This window comes from Octopus sinensis, linkage group LG5 (assembly GCF_006345805.1).
Source record: "Octopus sinensis linkage group LG5, ASM634580v1, whole genome shotgun sequence".
Taxonomy (NCBI): domain Eukaryota; kingdom Metazoa; phylum Mollusca; class Cephalopoda; order Octopoda; family Octopodidae; genus Octopus; species Octopus sinensis.
Genome location: NC_043001.1, coordinates 25,845,447 through 25,867,904, shown reverse-complemented (window position 1 = coordinate 25,867,904; position 22,458 = coordinate 25,845,447). Strand labels below are relative to the sequence as shown.

At 38.2% G+C, this 22,458-nt stretch overlaps 1 protein-coding gene across 2 annotated transcripts in view; it reads right to left on the bottom strand.

The window, feature by feature from the left end:
* LOC115211626 overlaps positions 1-22,458 on the bottom strand; it is a 52,622-nt gene that overhangs the window by 14,977 nt on the left and 15,187 nt on the right. For both annotated transcript variants that reach the window (XM_036503253.1, XM_029780245.2), the window contains exons 2-8: positions 17,246-17,333; positions 15,158-15,270; positions 10,930-11,023; positions 7,846-7,911; positions 5,974-6,024; positions 5,013-5,080; positions 1,003-1,327 (exon numbers count right to left, since the gene is read on the bottom strand). In XM_036503253.1, coding sequence (XP_036359146.1) covers positions 1,003-1,327; positions 5,013-5,080; positions 5,974-6,024; positions 7,846-7,911; positions 10,930-11,023; positions 15,158-15,270; positions 17,246-17,323 — 795 coding nt within the window. In that variant the 5' untranslated portion in view covers positions 17,324-17,333. The remainder of the gene's footprint in view (positions 1-1,002; positions 1,328-5,012; positions 5,081-5,973; positions 6,025-7,845; positions 7,912-10,929; positions 11,024-15,157; positions 15,271-17,245; positions 17,334-22,458) is intronic.

Genomic DNA, 22,458 nt, shown 5'->3' with positions numbered 1-22,458 from the left:
TTGCTTCCTGACCATGTAGTTTTGGGGTTCAGTCCCACTACATGACATCTTGAGAAAGTGTTTTCTGCTATAGCCCCATAGCAGACTAAAGCCTTGTGAATGGATTTGGTAATCAGAAATTGGAAGAAACACATTTTGTGTGTGTGTGTGTGTGTGTGTGTGCATGCACATTTATGCATGTGTATTTCTGTCTCCTTGTCTTGACATCACATTATATTGGGTTGTCCGGAAAGTTCATACTGATTTTTAAAGGAAAGAAAAAGGTCAATAAATACTTGCCATTACATTTTTAATCAACTACATATGAACCATTTTGTTGCACAATGTGTCTCCATCTTTCCTTTCACTTGAAAATACCCTCTTCCTAGAATTGAGGCGGTTTCATGGCAAAGAATTCATTAGGGTATCTTTTTACATCATCCAAGGAATTGAAATTTTTACCATTAAGACTATTCTGCAGAGACCTGAATAAGTGGAAATCCGAAGGAGCAATATCTGGTGAATATGGAGGGTGGGGTAACACATCCCAGCCGAGCTGCAGCAATTTTTGTCTGGTTCCCAAAGCATCAAGTGCCGAAAAGGAACTTTCTTATCTTCCATTTTAAAGGGTTACAGAATTAACACAGGTTATAGGAACATAAACCTTCTTCCACGAAAAGATAGCTTAAACTGTGCTCTAAATGGAGGTGTAGTAAAATCCTATTTTATGGACTCAACCATGTTTTAAAATAAGTCGAAAGGTAAGCTACTATAAATTGGCATGAACTTTCCGGACAACCCAATAGTTATAAGCAAGTGTCAACATCATAAACTCATTTCTGGTCTTCCACAAAAACATGTTCAACCAAGGAGAAATATTACCTTACTTGGAAATAAGTGAGGGTTAGCAACAAGAGAAGTATCCACCCATAATAAATCTACATTGACAAAGTTAATGCAAGCCTAGTAAACTGAACATTGAAATGATGATGACAATGAACTTGATTACGAAAACGACTTAACTGCTTGTTGATGAATATTCTGATCGACAGACTCTGTGAAATCAGTTTGGGTGGAATTTTCAATCAAAACATCGTATGGTTCTGGCAGTATATTATTGATCTGAGGAGGTGGCAATCCATCAGATGTCTTCTTCTTGAAAGTAGAGACTGTTATCTCAGTGTGCAGCTTTATGTGTTTCTCAGTAAGGATCCTAGGTGTTGCAGCAGTAACTATCTCGTCCTCATGATTAAAGTCTGCACCTGAACAGGATCTTCCTCTTTCTGAGACAGGACTGTCAGAGTTGCGATTACATTCAGCATCATTGTCTGACTGCTGAGTTAAATCTCTAGAAAGTGGTGATATGAAAAGACATAAGAGATAATACAAAGAAAATTCCTTTTTTTTTTAAATAAAACAAAATTTTTTACCTAGTAAATTGATTATCATCACCAACCACCAACATCACCACCGCTAAGGCTAATAACAACATAGACAAACAAGGGAGTTAAGCCAACATCATCATCATCGTTTAACGTCTGCTTTCCATGCTAGCATGGGTTGGACGAATGACTGAGGGCTGGCAAACCAGATGGCTGCACAAGGCTTCAATCTTGATCTGGCAGAGTTTCTACAGCTGGATGCCCTTCCTAACGCCAACCACTCTGAGAATGTAGTGGGCCAGTCAGGTGGTACTGGCAACGACCTCGCTTGAATCTTTTACACATGCCACTGGCACAGGTGCCAGTAAGGTGATGCTGGTAACGATCAAGCTCGAATGGTGTCTTTTACGTGCCACTGGCATGGAAGCCAGTTAGCCGCTCTGTCAATGATCACACTCGTATGGTGCACTTTGCACCCCGCTAGCACAGACGCCAGTCATCGGATTTCATAAACCCATGTAGGAGTTTCTATGCAGATATTCAGCCTGCTAAAATTAGGAGCCAGGTCTCCTTAAAATTACACCTTTTGTAATAAAAAAAAAAATGACACATCGAATAATGTGCTAAATACATTATTATCCTCAATGCAGTTCCTTCACCCAACCTGGATCCTTTGCCTGTTTCTGATCCCATTGCAATGTCTGTCCCATGGTTATCAAAAGACATAAATATCATCACTGCAGATGATCCTAGATTGCCTTTCCACGTCACAGACTACTTTATCAGTATCTTCAAACCTGTCATCTACTGTATCAAATGTCAACTCAATGGAACCTGGTTGGAAGTTGGTTAGTTGGTTGGTTGGTTGGTTGATTGGTTGGTTGGTTGATTGGTTGGTTGGTTAGTTGGTTAGTTGGTTGGTTGGTTAGTTGGTTGGTTGCTGGTTGGTTGGTCGGTCGGTCGGTTGGTTGGTCGGTCGATTGGTTGGTCGGTCAGTTGGTTGGTTGGTTGGTTACTTGATTGGTTGATTAGTTGATTGGTTGGTCAGTCAGTTGGTTGGTTGGTAGGTTGATTGGTTGGTTGGCTGGTCGGTCGGTCGGTCGGTTGGTTGGTTGGTTGGTAAGTTAGTTGGTTGGTTGGTTGATTAGTTGGTTGGTTGGTTGTTCTAAGCACATTTGTTAGATGTCTGGCACAACAACACCAAGTCATTCAGGCTTGTATTCTGCAATTTCAGTTCTGAGGCCTCTCTCGTCTGACCCACTGTTTACAAGTTTGTACAACAATGTGGAGCTCTTAATTCTAGACTTTATAGGCAAAATCTTCCAAAATGTTTAGTCCAGTATCAATAACTGATTTATTTTCCTTTAAACCCCTTCCCATACATATACTGATAAACAACTCAAATATGCTCCTCACATCACCCATTTTCTATCCAAGCACTTACAGATACTTCAACAATGATCCAGCCAGACAGTCACCACACATGTCCACAAGCACACAATAGACTTTGTTCATACAACCCATGAAGTATCATGCCTTATTCACATCACCAATACATTTTTTTCTCTCCATTGCATACAAACATTTGTACACAACTTTGGCCAGACAATTGATTCCTATAATCTCGCTGTCACTCACACACAATGAAACATATTTCACAACATTGTTCCCATACTTTATTTCCCTTAGCATAGATTTGCTCTTCTCTGCTGGAAATAACAAATTCAACTTATTTCCTATCTACCATCTTAGCATGCTTCATGACGATGATGATGATGATGATGATGATGATGATGATGATCATCATCATCATCATCATCATCATCATCATCATCATCGTTTAATGTCTGCTTTCCATGCTGGCATGGGTTGAACGGTTTGACTGAGGTCTGGCGAGCCAGATGGCTGCACCAGGCTCCAATCTGATCTGGCAGAGTTTCTACAGATGGATGCCCTTCCTAATGCCAACCACTTCAAGAGTGTAGTGGGTGCTTTTATGTGCCATCGGCACGAGAGCCAGTCAAGCAGTACCGGCAATGGCCACGCTCAAATGGTGTTTTTTACGTGCTACATGCACAGGACCCAGTCCAGCAGCACTGGCAACGACCTCACTCGAATGTTGATTTTTCACATGAAAATCCCATACATACTTTTTTCCTCCTATTTTCTCTTCTTTCTTTTCTCCTTCAACATTATCAGTATCCTTTTCTTTATTTTCCTATTCTTTCCATCAAATTTTTATATATTGTCTTTGTATTCTTGTTCCTTGTTTTTGTTGCTTTTACCCCCTTTTTTAATTAAATACCCTTTAGTATCCAGATTATTGTGTCAAATGCAATGCTTATTGATTCTCATTGATTAGAATAAATAATGCATTTTCAAGTAGCTTTAAGATTTCAAAGATGTGATTATTTATTTTGAGAATGGCATTGTAGGGTAGCTGTGAGAGGCTGAATATGTCCAGTTTGAACACAAAACAGGTAAAATATTTTGGCCTGATATGGTCAGTTTAAGTGCTATACATTTACTGTACTGATACACACTAAATGTAGATTACTGTTGGTGGATTTATTATACTTTTTAAATGATTTACTGGATCATAATATCTGAAATAATACAAGAAATGTTCAAAAACAGTTTATTGATTATAAAGGCTTGTACTGAGGGAAGTTGAGTGTTGTATCATTTATATTATCACTAGATTAATAACAATTTTTACTTTACAGGTAAAAATTGAATAAGTAAGCAGGTCCACCATAAGTCACTCAGTAGAGATAGAAAGTGGTATGAAGGCAACTATTAAGAGTATTTAATTTATAGCCAATGAAAATGGATGAATTGTATGGATGATCCAAACACCGCCTGTCCTTATGTCAATCTTGATACATGGATACACTCTTGTATACACACACGCACACATCCTGCCTCCTCCTCTTCCTCCTCCTCTTCCTTTCTCAACTCCCTCCTATAGAATTGCATGTATGTATGCATATATAATATGGCTCTCAGCAAGAACACAGAATATATGTGCCAAGCTTTCCTCTCCTCAGATTCAGATTGACCTTTGTCAAAATCTCTGATTGTGGTGCCACTTTAGATATCATGTTCTCTCAAGCTTAAAGACATACACACTCACATACACACACACATAAACGCACGCACACACACACTCACACACACATATACACATCCTGCCTCCTTCTCCTCCTCCTCCTCCTTTCTCAACTCCCTCCTATAGAACTGCATTCCCAACTGGCCCCTAACCTCATCACTGTTGATTTTTTCCTCCAACGACTTTTCCTCTTTCACTCTCCTCCTTTACTTCCCTTCTATATTTTTCTTCAGATGAAGGACTAATGCCCAAAACATCAAGACTCTTTCTCTTTCTTTTAAGCATTAATCTAATACAACATTTGTTAAAATTTGTCTCTCCTGTGTTGTCTTCTTTCATTTTGTGTTCTTTGCCTTCATAGATTCAGTTGACTTTCTTAAAACCTTAAAAACTTAAAAACTTAAAAAATTCATTATCCAATCCAATGAGACACATTTTCATCATTATTTGCTCATGTCACAGTGACATAAGCAAACTCATCTTAATCAAACATCCTCTGTTGTAATATAAACATAAATATAAATAAGTATGACACCTACATGTTTTCTCTTTGTTCAGTTGACTCATATTCTTTTTCAGAATAGCTTTCTTCCTCTCCACTGGAATCCTGTTCAACAGAAATTGTATATTCATGTTTCACAAACATAAATTAAATTGCAAGCTTTTTTTCTTTTCAATATATAAATATATAATAGGCGTTGGAGTGGCTGTGTGGTAAGTAGCTTGCTTACCAACCACATGGTTCTCGGTTCAGTCTCACTGCGTGGCACCTTGGGCAAGTGTCTTCCACTATAGCCTCGGGCCGACCAAAGCCTTGTGAGTGGATATGGTTGACGGAAACTGAAAGAAGCCTGTCATATGTGTGTGTGTGTATGTTTGTTCCTCCAACATCGCTTGACAACCGAAGTTGGTGTGTTTACATCCCCGTAACTTAGCAGTTCGGCAAAAGAGACCGATAGAATAAGTACTAGGCTTACAAACAATAAGTCCTGGGATCGATTTGCTCAACTAAAGGTGTCAGTCAGGCAGCACTGGCATCGACGACACTTGGATATCTCTTTTCTCTCTTTTACTTGTTTCAGTCATTTGACTGCAGCCATGCTGGAGCACCACTTTTAGTCGAGCAAATCAACTCCAGGACTTATTCTTTGTAAACCTAGTACTTATTTTATTGGTCTCTTTTTGCCAAACCGATAAGTTACAGGGATGTAAACACACCAACTTCGGTTGTCAAGCGATGTTGGGGGGGGACAAACACAGACACACAAACATATACACACACACGTACATATATATAAATATATATATACGACGGGCTTCTTTCAGTTTCTGTCTACCAAATCCACTCACAAGGCTTTGGGTGGCCCGAGGCTATAGTAGAAGACACTTGCCCAAGGTGCCACGCAGTGGGACTGAACCCGGAACCATGTGGTTGGTAAGCAAGCTACTTACCACACAGCCACTCCTACACTCCTAGATATATTGAAACTTTATACATACCTCATAAAAATGTTGCATTCTTTGATGTATATTCAGCAAATTACTATTTTTCTGAAAACAATCATGAAAAAAAAACTACAATTTTGAAGCAAATACGTGTTAGAAGCAAATAAGTATTAGGCATACACAAGATTAAACAAAAATAACACAGAAGATGTAAGTCAAAAAAGTAAATGATCAATTAATAAAAAGAAGACAAATATCAAAGAAGAAATAGGAAGATAATAGACTTAAAATGCAAACAAAGAAACTGAGTGAAGAAAAAAATTGGTCTAAAAAACAGTTGAAAACAGAAGAAATGAAAAGTAACCATGGTGAGCATTAGACGATTAGAGAACAACAAATTTCTTGGATAAACATTCCATTATTTATATTAGAGTTTTAGTGCCAACACTAGAACTAAATTCTTAAATAATGCAATTTTAACATTAACTGTAACTCATCAACATGTTTTATGTAATTCCAAAACCCATGAGACATGTGGTGAAGCAACAACAACAGCTTCTCTTCCATTTGAGCCAATGAGGGAGCCTCTATACATAGTTGCTCGACTTGCTAGAAGCAGCAGTTTATTCTCCCTCAAATATCATATCTTAGGAAGGGGTATATTGGATGTTTTCTATATGTAAAAGGACAGGAGGTCATAGTTGGAATGCTTTTGATCATAAACCTGCTCAGTTAGGGCTAACCTATGGTTAAACAATGAAAACTCCTCTACTCGTTATTTATATCGAATCTCATTCTACAAACCCAGCGTTAAACATTTTGATCTATCATTCCTCCTCAGAATTTCAGTCTTCTGGAACTGCCCTTTTACCAATGCTTCCCCAACTGGCATCAATCTACAGAATTTCAAACTGAATGTCAATTACATTGACCTTATCAGTTTAAAAGGGGCTGTAAGGTTTACGCCTGTCTCTCTTCATCTTTGAACTATAAAATAAAAACAATGCTAAACAGCTCTCTTTGACCAACCTATGGCACAGATTCAAATATTTGCCGAGGTGACCAACAAGCTCAGTGCTGGATGTCAAGGACAATTGTATCTTTGGACAGCTGCCAACAGATAATTACACTTTGACAATTATTAATCATTCATCATCATCATCACCACCACCACTGCCGCCACCGCCACCACCACTGCCAGCACCACCAGCACCACCACCACCATCATAATTTAACATCAATGTTCTATGCTGACATGGGTTGGATGGTTTGACAGGATCAGATGGGTCCAAGAACTATAGCATGCTCCAGTGTCTGCTTCAGCATATTTTTCTATGGATGGATGCCCTTCCTAATGCCAACCACTTTACTGTATGAACTGGGTGCTTTTCTTGCACCACCAGAACTACTGAGCTCACCATGTAGCTTGCAAGATTACAAACCTTGAGGGGGTGGGGATCATATTTATATTAACGGACAAGGCATTAAAATATGTAAAGAGTGCAGAGACAAAGCAAGTTCTTGCTGAAGAGTTACATAGTTACTCACATTTAGTAGTGGAGGTGCATGGCTTAGTGGTTAGGGTATCAGCATCATGATCGTAAGATTGTGGTTTCGATTCTTGGACTGGGCGACGCATTGTGTTTTTGAGCAAAACATTTCATTTCACATTGCTCCAGTCCACTCAGTTAGCAAAAATGAGTAACACTGTGATGGACTGGCATCCCGTCCAGCTGGGGAACACATACGCCATTGAAACTGGGAAACCGGGCCCATGAAGCTGGCTAGGCTTTATAAGGGTGCATTTATTAAGTGGAGGTGCATGGCTTAGGAAAATGTCCATGGTGATTAGAGTAAAGGTAAATAAAGCTAATTCACTCAGCTTTTCAGAACAAAGATAGGAAGTGAAACCAACTGACCACTTACCTTTTGAATACGCGGCAACAGTTTATGTCTGTTTGCTTGCTGAAGACCAGAACCATCATAACAACCCTAGACAAAAAATAAAACAGAATAATTCAATTTAAAAAAAACAAATCACTTTCTCATATTATTATTATTATTATTATTATTGTTGGTGTTAAGGTGGCAAACTGGCAGAATTGTTAGCACACCGAACAATATGTTTTGCAGTATTTTGACTGTCACTATGTTCTGAGTTCAAATTCCACTGAGGCTGAATTTGCCTTCCATCTTTTGAGGGTTGGTGAATTAAGTACCAGTTAAACACTGGGATTGATGTAATCAACTAGTCCCCACCCCACAAATTTCAGGCCTTGTGCCTATAGTCATCATCATCATCATCATCATCATCATCACCATCATCCTCATCATCGCTTAACATTTGCTTTCCATGCTGGAATGGGTTGGCCGGTTTGACTGAGGACTGGCAAGCCAGATGGCTGCATCAGGCTCCAATCTGATCTGGCAAGGTTTCTACAGCTGGATGCCATTGCTAATGCCAACCACTCTGAGAGTGTAGTGGGTGCTGGTTGTTGTTGTTGTTGTTGATGATGATGACAACGACGACGAAGGTGGTGATAGTGATGGTGGTGGTGGTGTGGGAGGGGAGGGTGGTTGGTTGGAGGAGGATGGTGGGTGGAGGAGGAGGAGGATAATTATCGAGTGATGAAGGTGATGATGGCTGTGGTAAAGATGTCTGTTGATTGTGAGTAATGCTGTTGCATTCACCCACGGTCTAGCAACTAATTTCAGTTCTGACAGGTGCTCGAAGCTGCCCTCCTTGTTCCTTATGTTTACAAACAGATGTGAGTCCTGTTGCTGTTAAAAGTAAGCACAATCCCATTACGTAAATACAAGCAGCATTTGCTATAGAAATGTTTAACAAACAATGAATATATGATACGTTTCAAAAATTGCCTTCACACATACAACCAAAGTCCTACTTGGATATTCTGGAAGGAAGTAGTTGATCTTGTAATGGTACATAACATTCAAAACCACATCAGATCAGTAGCAAACGATGGATAGCCATAACATATCAGGAGATCTTAACCCACATTTTAGCAAATCACTGCCCTGGAGCATTTGTGTGGGTGTTAAGAGCAATTATAAATTTTATATGGTTTCATCCCAAATGATGGTTATAAATTGGCATGCACAGGAAATACAAGCTAGAGGAAGAAGAGCAAGCACTGGCAGAGGGTAGTAAAAGTTTTCTTGGTCAACAGGTAGTCATGTCACTTTGACCATTTCAACAAGCTTGAAGCCTTTCATTTTCTCCTCTAACCATACATTTTCACACACTAGGTACTGACATTAAGCATAACAGTCTTTAGCAATTAACATTTGTAATGTCAACAAGGAAATGAATATGATTCATTAAAACTGAACATTATGGTTGATTTTATGTGGGAAATGATGCACAGCTTGAACAAATTTCCAGCTCCCAGCTAACCAAGCCACAATATCAGTTGATCGCCAACACCTTTTTCTGCAAAATAGGGGTAGCTTATCCTGTTCGGGCTATATTATTAGCATTATCCTGCGTTTGAGAATATAAAATCACTTCTTTAACTTTCTAAGACATCTCAATGCTTCTAAAGTAAACTTCGTTTGTTTGTTTACATTCATCGTAATTTGAATTTACAATCATCATCATCATCATCATCATCGTTTAACGTCCATTTTCCATGCTAGCATGGGTTGGACGGTTCGAATGGGGGTCTGGGTTGCCAGGAGGCTGCGCCAGGCTCCAGTCTGATCTGGCAGTGTTTCTACAGCTGGATGCCCTTCCTAATGCCAACCACTCCATGAATGTAGGAAGTGCTTTTTATGTGCCACCAGCACAGGGGCAAGAGGAGGCTGGTAAATGGCCATGATCGGTTGGTGCTTTTTACGTGTCACCGACATGATATCATAGTCAAATAGAATCCAGTGATGAGAACTAGAAATGAGTAATCTATGACTTCCACTGCAGCTGATTATGTTGTGGGACCACTTGGTTCCAGTTTCAGTCCCATTGCATGGTATCCTTAGCAAGTGTCTTCTACCATAGCTCTGAGCTGACCAAAACCTTGTGATTGAATTTGGAAGACAGAAACTGAAAGAAGCTCATCATGTGTGTGTGTGTGTGTGTGTGTGTGTGTGTGTATGTGTGTGTGTGTGTGTTTGTGTCTGTGTTTATTCCCACGCTGCTTGACAACTGGTTCTGGTTTGTTTACATCCCTGTAACTTAGTGATTCAGCCAAAAAAAAAAAGGGACCAATAGTAAAAGTACCAGACTTTAAAAGAAAAAAGTAAGTACCGGGGTCAATACATTTGATTAAAACTTCTTCAAGGTGATGCCCCAGTATGGCCGCAGTCTAATGACTGAAACAAGTAAAAGGTAAAAGATAAAAGGTATATATATATATATATAATATATATATATATATTATATATATATATATATGGCCGATGCCAGCGCCGCCTCGACTGGCTTCTGTGCCGGCGGCACATAAAAAGCACCATCCGAACGTGGCCGATGCCAGACACCCCTGGCACCTGTGCAGGTGGCACGTAAAAAGCACCCACTACACTCGCGGAGTGGTTGGTGTTAGGAAGGGCATCCAGCTGTAGAAACACTGCCAGATCAGACTGGAGCCTGGTGCAGCCCCTGGCTTCCCAGACCCCGGTCGAACCGTCCAACCCATGCTAGCACGGAAAACGGACGTTAAACGATGATGATGATGATGATGATGATGATGATATATATATATAAATAACTTTATTCTCAAATGCAGGATATTGCTAATAATATAGCATGAACAGGGTAAACTATCCATATTTGGCAGAAAAATCTGTTGGCAGCCTTTCTGCCAAATATGGATAGTTTATCCTGTTCATGCTATATTATTAGCATTATCTTGCATTTGAGAATAAAGTTATTTCCTTATCTGTATCTTTCAATACATCTCAATGCTTCTAAAGCAAACTGTTTGTTGACTTTCAACATAAGTTGAATTTAGCACATATATATATAGGAAAGAAAGTATTATCAAATCTTACCAATGCAACTAGTATTTTACTAGCAATTTTTACAACCCTTTCTTTTCTTTTTTTATCCACAAGAGCAGGTGAATAGTAAGGAATATTTGGATATCTAAAAGTGAAAAAACAAATACATAAGCGAATAAATGAAGAGAAGATTTTTTGCTTACAAAAACAAAATTCTTTGCCCTAGATCAACTTTAATTGAACAAAACTATATTTGAAATCACTCCATCCATGACCATGTCATCTATTTTGGGGGTTAAGACTACATTATCCAACGTGTGTGTGTGTGTGTATATATATATATACACACAGACTCAGTAATTTTATTGATGTCCTCCTCAAACTTATTCTCCAACATATACCGAGCTTTATTCGTGATGATCTGGACTTTTTAAACCACCTCCTGAACAGAACCAGTAAAGACACCCTCCTGGTTTCATTTGATGTAATAAACCCCTACACCCCCATTTCTCACGAATACGGAATAATAGCCATACAATACTGGCTCAAAAAATTCCCAAATGACATTCCTGACAGAATCAGAAAAGAATTCATTGTTGAAGGAATAAAATTCATCCTACAGAACAACTTCTTCAATTTCAACAAAAACACTTATAGACAAAATTTGGGCACGGCGATGGGAACAAGGGTAGCGCCTACTTATGCCAACCTTATCATGGCATACTTGGAAGTTCAAATATACGAACACGCAAGATTAAAATTTGGAGAAAATTTCCAAAAAACCTACTTACCAACTGGAAACGCTACCTGGATGACTGTTTCATCCTTTGGCCACATAACATTGAACAACTCACAGAATTTAAAAACTTAATCAACAGCATTAATCACAGTATCCAATTCACTATGGAATACAACCACCAACAACTACCCTTCCTGGACACCTTAATAATAAAGAGAGATACTGAGATTGAAACCGACATCTTCTTCAAACCAACAAACTCAAAACAATATCTTCTATTCTCCTCTTGCTACCCAAAACATGCTAAAATAAATATACCGTTCAACTTAGCGAGAAGAATTTGCATGATTGCATCAAATCCCGAAACCTGAGAAAAGTGACTTCAAGAACTTAAAACCTCATTACTAGATAGAAAAAAACAGTCAGTCTAATCAAAAATGGATTAGAATGTGCAAAAATGATAAACATCCAAGAGTTACGGAAAACAAGAAAATACCATGACACACTTAAAACTCTATCTTACGTATCAACATACAATCCAAGAAACCAGGAAGCATACAACATCATCCACCAAAACATACCTATCTTTATGAAGGACCCACGAATGAAAAAGGCACTAGAAACACATAGGATTATTAAAAGCAAGAGACAACCACAATCTCTAAAAAATTTACTCACCAGTGTCAAATTACCCACCAAAAATACAACCCCACAAGTCAAAAAATGCAACCACCCTAACTGCAGAACTTGCCCCTTTCTCTTAGAGGGTTCAACATACAAACTTAAGTCAGGCCTAACTTTTACCATGAAACATGACTTCACCTGTGCTTCGAAGTACTTAATCTATGTTCTTAAATGTGGAGGTTGAGGTGGAGACTACATTGGTCAAACAAGCTTAACTTTGAGGAATAGACTTACAGTGCACAGGCAACAAATCCGGGACCCCTCAACTAGGAAAATTCCCGTTAGCCAATACCTAGACCAATACCTAGACAAAAACCCTAAATACCAAATCTTCCCTCTGTATCAATGCACTGGAAACACTTCAACCCAATTCCATTTAAATAAGGAAAACATACTGATTAAAAGATATAAACCACAGCTAGATATCCTTTAGTAAGAAGAAAAAGCAGTATAAAGAGGAGAAAAAACACCCAATTTCAACACAAAAGAACAATAAAATTTTAGTAACAATTTTCCACCCGTTGAAACCACAGCTCCAATTCACCACACAAACATAAGATGATGACGTCACCCACCTCCAGTCCAATGAAATTCCACAAACACTAATTGCTGACGTCACATAATTCCAAACCAATTGAAACCAAACTTCAACAAATACAACAAAAAGACCCTTTAAGAAAACCAACCAACCGGAACGACCTATAACCAACCATATCCAGCAAAGAAACCAACCAAGCAGAACGACAAGCTTGACCATGGAAGAAAAACATCATCAATTTTTTAACGAATCAAAATCAGATCCGCTTGCAGAAAAAAATTGATAAACACATCTTTCCCTAAAACATACCATTACATGTGGAACCGACTGTTTAAAGATCTGAAAAACCGTAATTTCCCCTTTTTTAACTATTTCAATTCTCATAGTTTTTTCCAGTATCACTTGTCGGCACCCAGTGAAATTAATGAACCTTGTACATTCTAAAAAATTAATATACAGTTTTAATTTCAAACGTACACCTTGTGTTTTGAACATGATAATTTATCAACATTGAAATATTTTAATTTAATTTTATTTTGTCCACATTGAAACTTATAACGATGTTTTTACACTTTTACCATTGATAAACAAAAAATATTGTTGAAACTAGTTTGGTACATATATAAATAAATGTATTTTAAACATTCACGAGTTTTTGAAATTTAAGTGCATTTTCAGCAACACATTTTCCTATATATTTTTTTCCAGCGTGGAAACACCACACCCTCTTTTGCTATATATATATATATATATATATATATATATATATATATATATATATAATAATAATATAAATAATATATAATATATGCATATATACATACATATATGTACATACCTACATCTATATCTATATATACATGCATATATGGGTACAGGACATCAAAAAACGCTGAACACAATGAGAAATGAAAACATAAAAACAAAAACATAGAAACGAACATTTTTTCAAACAACGAAAAAAACAGAGTACAAGACATACAACACAAGGAATATTCCCCTTCTTCAGTTGTCCCTGTTTCATCTACTCTGCGTTTCGAAGGTAAGGACAAGACATGACTTCATTGAAACGGCCCTTCCGGCAAAGCAAATTAAATAAAATTTGGGATTTTTTGCAGAGAGGTAAAAGTGGTAACAAGAACAGGACAGTAAGAACAAAACAAAACAGTAAAAACAATAAAAGTAAAAACAGTAAAATCAGAACAAAGAGAATAACACAGTAAAAACAAATGATGAGGGCTGTTAAGTCAAGTCGATGGAAAAATTATTCTGAATGCATTAAGGAAACAGCTTATGAGAGAGATAGGATAAGCGGTCTGGTTTTGGTGAAGATAGCAGTTGGAAAGATGGCTTCCCTTTGATCATGTGTCAGTGACGAGAGAGTCAAGAAGGAGGAGGAGGAGGAGTAAGAGAGAGGGAACGGTGAAGGGGAGAGGAGAAGAATAGGGAAGGGTGGGAGAGAAAACCAGAAAGGATGAAGAACAAGAGAGGGAGAGAGATAGAGGAAAAATAGTAAAGGTGAAGAGTGTGCATCATAATTATTAAGATAAAACTTACTTGGAAAAGGATGCGTGGTGTTCGATCATTTAATAATATAAATAATATATGAATATATGCATATATACATACATATATGTACATACATAAATCTATATGCATATATACATGCATATATAGGTACAGGACATCAAAAAAACACTTAACACAATGAGAAATGAAAACATAAAAACAAAAACATGGAAACAAACTTTTTTTCAAACAACAAAAAACAGAGTATAAGACATACAACACAAGCAATATTCCCCTTCTTCAGTTGTCCCTGTTTCGTCTACTCTGTGTTCCGAAGGTAAGGACAAGATATGACTTCATTGAAACAGCCCTTCCCGCAAAGCAAATTAAATAAAATTTGGGATTTTTTGCGGAGGGGTAAAAGTGGTAACAAGAACAGGACAGTAAGAACAAAACAAAACAGTAAAAACAATGAAAGTAAAAACAGTAAAAAACAGAACAAAGAGAATAACACCTTCACTGTTCTCTCTCCCTTGCTCCTCCTCCTCCTCCTCCTCGACTCTCTCGTCACTGACACGTGATCAAAGGGAAGCCATCTTTCCAACTGCTATCTTCACCAAAACCAGACCACTATCCTGTCTCTCTCATAAGCTGTCTCCTTAATGCGCTCAGAATAATTTTTCCATCGTCTTGGCTTAACAGCCCTCATCGTTTGTTTTTATTGCTGAGGTCCCCATACTTGATGGCATTTCATTACATAAACAAGTAATTGCAAGAATAATACTTTTTCTCTGCTTATTAAATTTTACCTTTGCTTTCTTCGAGATAGAACAGAATCCTTGTTTTCTAATGAACTGCAGGATGAAAGTCTCTTTTTCTGAGAATAATCCCCATCATGTAGGTAAAGTAAACTTGGAGGGAGCTTATAAGAGAAGTAAAAAGAAGCTAAATGAATTTTACATAATTTAGAATATTTGAAACAATAAAATGGATATATACGAAGTTTACTCTTTATTAAATACATGTAGCAGAATTTACTCAATTATTTCTGCAGAATTTAACATTTTTTTAAAAACTGCATTACTCCATAACAATTGCAGCATGGAAGGTGTTTATAAGCCATTTAAGAAACACACAAAAGTGTTAGATTCACTTCAACATTTAGGTTTAATTTGTCAAAATATTTTCATCGCTTTGTGACTGCGATCTGTTCACTGACAAAACTTTGTGCTGCATCCAGGTCGCAGTCTCAAAGCGATGAAAAAATTTCGACAAATTAAATTTAAATGTTGAAGTGAATCTAATGGTTTTTGTGTGTTTCTTAAATGGCTTATAAACACCTTCCATGCTGCAACTGTTTTCGTTCCAGCACATGATCTCAGATCAAGTCACTCGCTATGCAAGTACATCTCTGCATTACTCCATGTTTCCCATTAAACAACTCCCAAGTGAATCATCAGCATAATTATTGTCATCCTTATTCTCATTGAATGAAATGTGTTACAATCTTCTTTAAAAAAATATTTCTGTTAAAATACTTAAAAAAAAATCTATGCTTTATCACTGTACATTTTTTTAAATGCTATTTTAATTATAACAGTATTGTTTGCTGAAGTTAGTGCTGCCCTTAAAACCTTAAAAAATAGGAAAACCCCTGGATCAACAATATCCAAACTGAGATGTGAGAAATAACATTTGCGCAAGGTTGTTGCCAGTGCTGCTGGACTGGCTCCTGTGCAGGTGGCACATAAAAAACATCATTTGAGCATGGCCATTGCCAGTACCGCCTGACTGGCCCTTGTGCCGGGGGCACGTAAAAGCACCCACTACACTCTCAGAGTGGTTGGTATTAGGAAGGGCATCCAGCTGTAGAAACTCTGCCAGATCAAGATTGGAGCCTGGTGCAGCCATCCGGTTCACTAGTCCTCAGTCAAATCGTCCAACCCATGCTAGCATGGAAGCAGACGTTAAACAATGATGACGATGATGAGTAGGGGTATAGCACTTCTACACCTTGACGGGAATGTCATAACTATAACCAATTTAACCAATGTCAGAGAACATCACACCAGAAGTACAATGTAGATTTTTCATAAATACACAACACAGCTTTAGAATAAATGTAAAAGAACAACACCAGGACCTGTTCGCTGCAATTGTGGATCTCGCTAAGATTTTTAACACTGCAGACAGGAAACTTCTATGGTAAAGTTTAGTTACCTGCTCAAATTTGTGAGTCTCTTATGCCAATTATGTCACATAATCATATCTACTGTGGGCATTCTCTTGGATTTCTCTTGCTCATTTGTTGAGTATTACTTCGAAAATATCTCTAAATAAATTATGATGCAGTAACATAATTATCATCATTATCATAACTTTGTGAGGCACGTAGCTTAGTGGTTATGGTGTTGGACTCATGATCATAAGATTGTGGTTTCGATTCCTGGACCTGGCGATGCGTTGTGTTCTTGAGCAAAGCACTTCATATCACATTGCTCCAGTCCACTCAGCCGGCAAAAATGAATAAACCTGTGACGGATCAGCATCCCTTCCAAGTGGGGCATTTATATGCCACCGAAACCGGAAAAGCAGCCCTTATGAGCCTGGCATGGCTTGAGAAGGAAGCACTTCTTATCATAAATTTAACACTTGTTTTTTCTTTTTAATGCTGATATGAGTGGGGTGGGTTTTCTTTTCAGTATTTCTCACATGTTTGGTGTCCAGTATCCCTTAGTTTCATGTAACCAGCAGCAATTTATATTTTACTTTATCTAATCAGTATTTCAACATTGCATACTACTTCTGCAACTATAGTAACATTTACTCTTTAACACTTAATAGCTGATTCAAATCATATATACACATATATTTTAAATGACATCAAATATACTCACAGGATAAACAACAGGTTTTTGATATTTGAAGCAATTTCCAGAAGGACTGAACCCATCTTCTCGTTGTATTACATTCATGTGGTATTTGCTAAATAGGAAAATTAACAATATCTATGTAATAAAACAGTTCTGAAAGAAAGTTTGAAAATATGTTAACCCTTTCATTACTGTATTTCTGTTGAGATGCTCTGTGTTTCTTTCAATTAATTTGAAATATAACAAAGAATTTAGTAAAATAACTTAGTTATCATTAAGCTAGTGTTAGGAACATAAAGTTTGGTTGAAATACTGATTAGATAAAGAAAAATTAAAATCTTCAAGGTTTGGTGGAAGATTTTAATTCAAAACTTATGGAAACAAGACATTTGTACTACAGAGCCAGAGCTAGTTTCAGCTGGGTTGGTAACGAAAGGGTTAAAATAGATTGACTGTCTCAGAGATAACATGCAATCTATAACATAGACTCACCACTGGTTTGGAGTTAATACGTCACCATGACCACAAAGATAAGTTCTAGTAAGTGTAAATGGTTTCAAATTTTGGCACGTGGCCAGCAATTTTTAGGGGAGGAGATAAGTTGTTTACAACAACCCCAGGGCTCACATGGTACATGTCCAGAGAAAGGGAAGAAGAAAGGAAGGGAGAGAGAAAGAAAGAGAGAAGGAGAAAGAAGAAGTGAAGATGAAGGTGAAGATAGAAGGGAAGTTATTAAATTGAATTTATTTAATTTGTAAATTTGTATAATTTACTGGGTGGAGGCGCAATGGCCCAGTTGTTAGGGCAGCGAACTCGCGGTCGGAGGATCATGGTTTCAATTCCCAGACCAGGCATTTTGTGTGTTTATTGAGTGAAAACACCTAAAGATCCATGGCAGGGGTTGGTGATGACCCCTGTTGTACTCTTTCGCCCCAACTTTGTGATGACCCCTGTTGTACTCTTTCGCCCCAACTTTCTCTCACTCTTTCTTCCTGTTCCTTGAGTAATGCTGCGATGGACTGGCATCCCGTCCAGTCAGGGGGAACACATACACCACAGAAACCGGGCTCATGAGCCTGGCTAGGCTTGAAAAAGGGCTTATAAATAAATAAAATAATAATTTACTTGACGTGAATGTTCAAAATAAGATTTTCCTGATATTAAATTCAAAGGTTTTGGAGGTCATATTTCTCTAGTTCATGAACATATTGGCACTCAATCGATTATGATGACAAAGGGTCCAGTTGATCTGATCAACGGAACAGCCAGCTTGTGAAAATCACACACAAGTGGCTGAGCACTCCACAGACATGTATACCTTTAACGTAGTTCTCAGGGAGACTCAATGAAACACAGAATGTGACAAGGCTGGTCTTTTGAAATACAGGTACAAGTCATTTTTGGCATCTGAGTGGAACAGGTGCAATGTGAAATAAAGTGTCTTGCTCAAGGACACAAGTCATCAGGAATCAAATTCATAACTACATGGTCATGAGCCAAATACTCTAACTACAAGGTCACATAATTTACCATTAATGCTATATATGCCTGTGTGTGTGTGTTTGTGCGTGTGTGTGAGTGTGTATGTGCATTTGTATTTGTGTGTATTTGTGTGTGTATGTGTGTGTTTGTGTGTGTATGTGTGTGCATGCGTGTTTGTGTGTGTGTGTGAGTGCATGTGTGTGTGTGTTTGTGTGTGTGTATGCTTGTGTTTGTGTGTGTGTGTGTGCATGGGTCCGCACGCGTGTGTTTGTGCAGGTGTCTGGGTGTGTGTGTGTGTGTGTGTGTGAGTATGTGTTTGCGCGTATGTGAGTGTGTATGTGTGTGTGTACATTTGTATTGGTGTGAGTTTTTTGTGTGTGTAGGTGTCTGTGTGTTGGTGTGTGTGTGTGTGTGCATGCGTGTGTGAGTGTGTTTATGTGCATTTGTGTGTATGTGTGTTTGTGGGTGGGTGTGCGTACATATGTGCGTGTGTATGTGTGTCTGTCTCTTTTTACGTCAAGTTATACATAAAGGCAATTCAACATTAAAGTGCAGCATTACTCAATACTCTCCAGATGAATACATGTTTATTAAACTTTTCCAAGAGGACAAGGTGTCAATGACTTCAAACTTTCAGTTTGCTATCCTCTTTGAGGCTGCCTGATGAAGGCTAGCCAGCCAAAACATCAATGCCACTGTCACCCTTCCTGCAAAAATCCATTAAATACACGTGTGCACACACACACAAATGCACTCACTCACACACACACATACACACACACACACACTCACACACTCTCTCACACATACACACACACAAACACACAAACATACAGACACAAACACATGCACACACTCATGCACACATACACAAACACACAATACAAATGCACACACACACACAACATACAGACACAAACACGTGCACACACTCATGCACACATACACAAACACACAAATACAAATGCACACACACACACACTCATACACACACACTCATACACACACACAGAGACACAAAGACACACACACACACACTCTCCCTCTCTCTCTCACACACACACACACACACACACACACACACACACACACACACACATACACACACACAAACACAAATACACAAACACACACTCACACACACATGCACAAATACAAATGCACACACACACACACAAACATACAGACACAAACACGTGCACACACTCATGCACACATACACAAACACACAAATACAAATGCACACACACACACACTCATACACACACACTCATACACACACACAGAGACACAAAGACACACACACACACACTCTCCCTCTCTCTCTCACACACACACACACACACACAGAGTAGGTAGATAGCGTTATAATCCAAGCTGTTTCCTCTTGAAGCACATGCGCATATTCCCGTACCTCAGAATTTTATGTAGATGTCAGAACTATGTGTTAAAAAAAACACCGTAAAATACCTTTTGCAGAGTAATTAACTAACTACAAATCCAAACAGGAGAATGCAAAAATTATTTTCCAATATTTTTCAACTCTTATGCATGCTTCACACAATCATAATGTCCGCATATAATTTTGGCATACTAGAACATGCAGATGTGCTCCATGAGGACACAGCTTGGATCATAACCCTATCCACATACTATTCTTCTCTAATATAATCCACTAGGTTATTTTTCAGTTTTAAGTGCTTACTGCTGTTTAGTCTCTAAAATGGAAAAAATACATTTGGATGTCTCGCTAAAGGAAATTAAAGCATCATCCAAAAGTAAATTTTGTATTATTTGATTCTCTTCCTGATGAATTTAGTGGCTGTGTGGTAAGTAGCTTGCTTACCAACCACATGGTTCTGGGTTCAGTCCCTCTGTGTAGCACCTTGGGCAAGTGTCTTCTACTATAGCCTCGGGCCGACCAAAGCCTTGTGAGTGGATTTGGTAGACGGAAACTGAAAGAAGCCCGTCGTATATATGTGTGTGTATATATATATATATATATATATATATATATATATATATATATATATATATATATATATATATATACATACATGTATGTGTGTGTGTGTGTATGTTTGTGTGTCTGTGTTTGTCCTCCCAACATCGCTTGACAACCGATGCTGGTGTATTTATGTCCCCGTAACTTAGCGGTTCGGCAAAAGTAACCGATTGAATAAGTACTAGGCTTACAAAGAATAAGTCCTGGGGTCGATTTGCTCGACTAAAAGGCGGTGCTCCAGCATGGCCACAGTCAAATAACTGAAACAAGTAAAAGAGTAAAAGAGTAATACAAGATGTTGTTCCTGTTTATTCTACATGTACACCTTTGGTAACTCTTATTGAAAAATGAAACACATGTAATGGTGAATAAATAATGCTAAAATTTTTTCAGTCTCCTATTTTGATACACACACACACACACACAGAAGTTTGTGCGTATGTAGAAAGAGAGAGGGAGAAGGAGAAAGATGGAGCAATTATATAATGATGGGGCCATTTCAATTATGTAAAGGCACATACAAACTGTTAAATTCACTTGGCTTTCGGTTCATGAGTTGTCAAAATGCTTGTTGCACCCCTACAGCCTGGTCCATTGCACACTTCCACAGCAATTCAGTGGAACAGTATTGGGAATTTGGATGCAGTGATGCAACAAAAATTTCAACATCATCATTTAATGCAATAAATAATGAAATTATTGTATACAGTGCTCAGGTGCACCACAACTTGTCAAACGTGCTTATAAAGCATATGCAGTAATGTACAAATGTCTGGGAAGTGAACAGTGTATGAGTTAGATACATGCTTGCGTGTGTATGGAGGGGAGAAAATCAGGTGTAGTGTTGGCGAATCTCAGGAAACATGGAAGTTTTGAAGGATGCAGTGCTCCGACAACTAACAACTGATGCCAGCAGTTTGTTCCATGCTTCAGCAACTCTTAGTGTGAAAAAAATGTCATGGGAGCTGTGCTGTTTTCTGACTTTGTAAACATGTCCACAGGTGTTAGACAGGTGGAGTTTGAAAAGGTACTCAGAGTTATTGTTAGTAAGAGTTGGAAAAGGTACTCAGAGTTATTGTTAGTAATGTTCGCCTTCCATGCTGGCATTTCCAGAAATAAAAGAAAACTGGGTTTATTGGATTTTTCTGTATTTTTAGATGGTTAAAACCACTCTTCCAAGATGTGATTGTTTCAGTTTCAGGACATGAACTTAAAAATGACAACTACATCTCTTTTACATACATTCCTATGCAGTGAGGGAGAATGCCCGCATAGCTCTATCACCTTGCATGGCAAGCTTATTGAAAGCCCTCCTATCTCTCCTTTGGTGACCACCCAATCCCACTTGCCTCTGGAGTCCAACAAGGTGATCTACTTGGACCTGCTCTAATTGCACTGGACATTGATGATGTTACCAAGATGGGAGCCTACCTGGACTTGAATGTCTAGTATCATGATATTGCTTGCTTGAAGGGCCCTTGAAACTGTGAGGATGATAATTAAGGAATTTGATTATAGGGGCCTTAGTATTAACAGTTCTAAATGTGAACTCTATCTCCTCAACCATCCAGCTTCACATCAGATGGTAAACCTGTTTACAGACTCCTTCCTCCCTATTTTGATTCTTCTTTCATCGGCATGGTACTCTCCTGGAGCCCCAATTACTGACAGAGCTTTCGAGGACATCTTTCAATTCAAGCAACTTATTATTGAGCAACTTATTAAAAAAATCTTGGGGTAGATTTTTTTT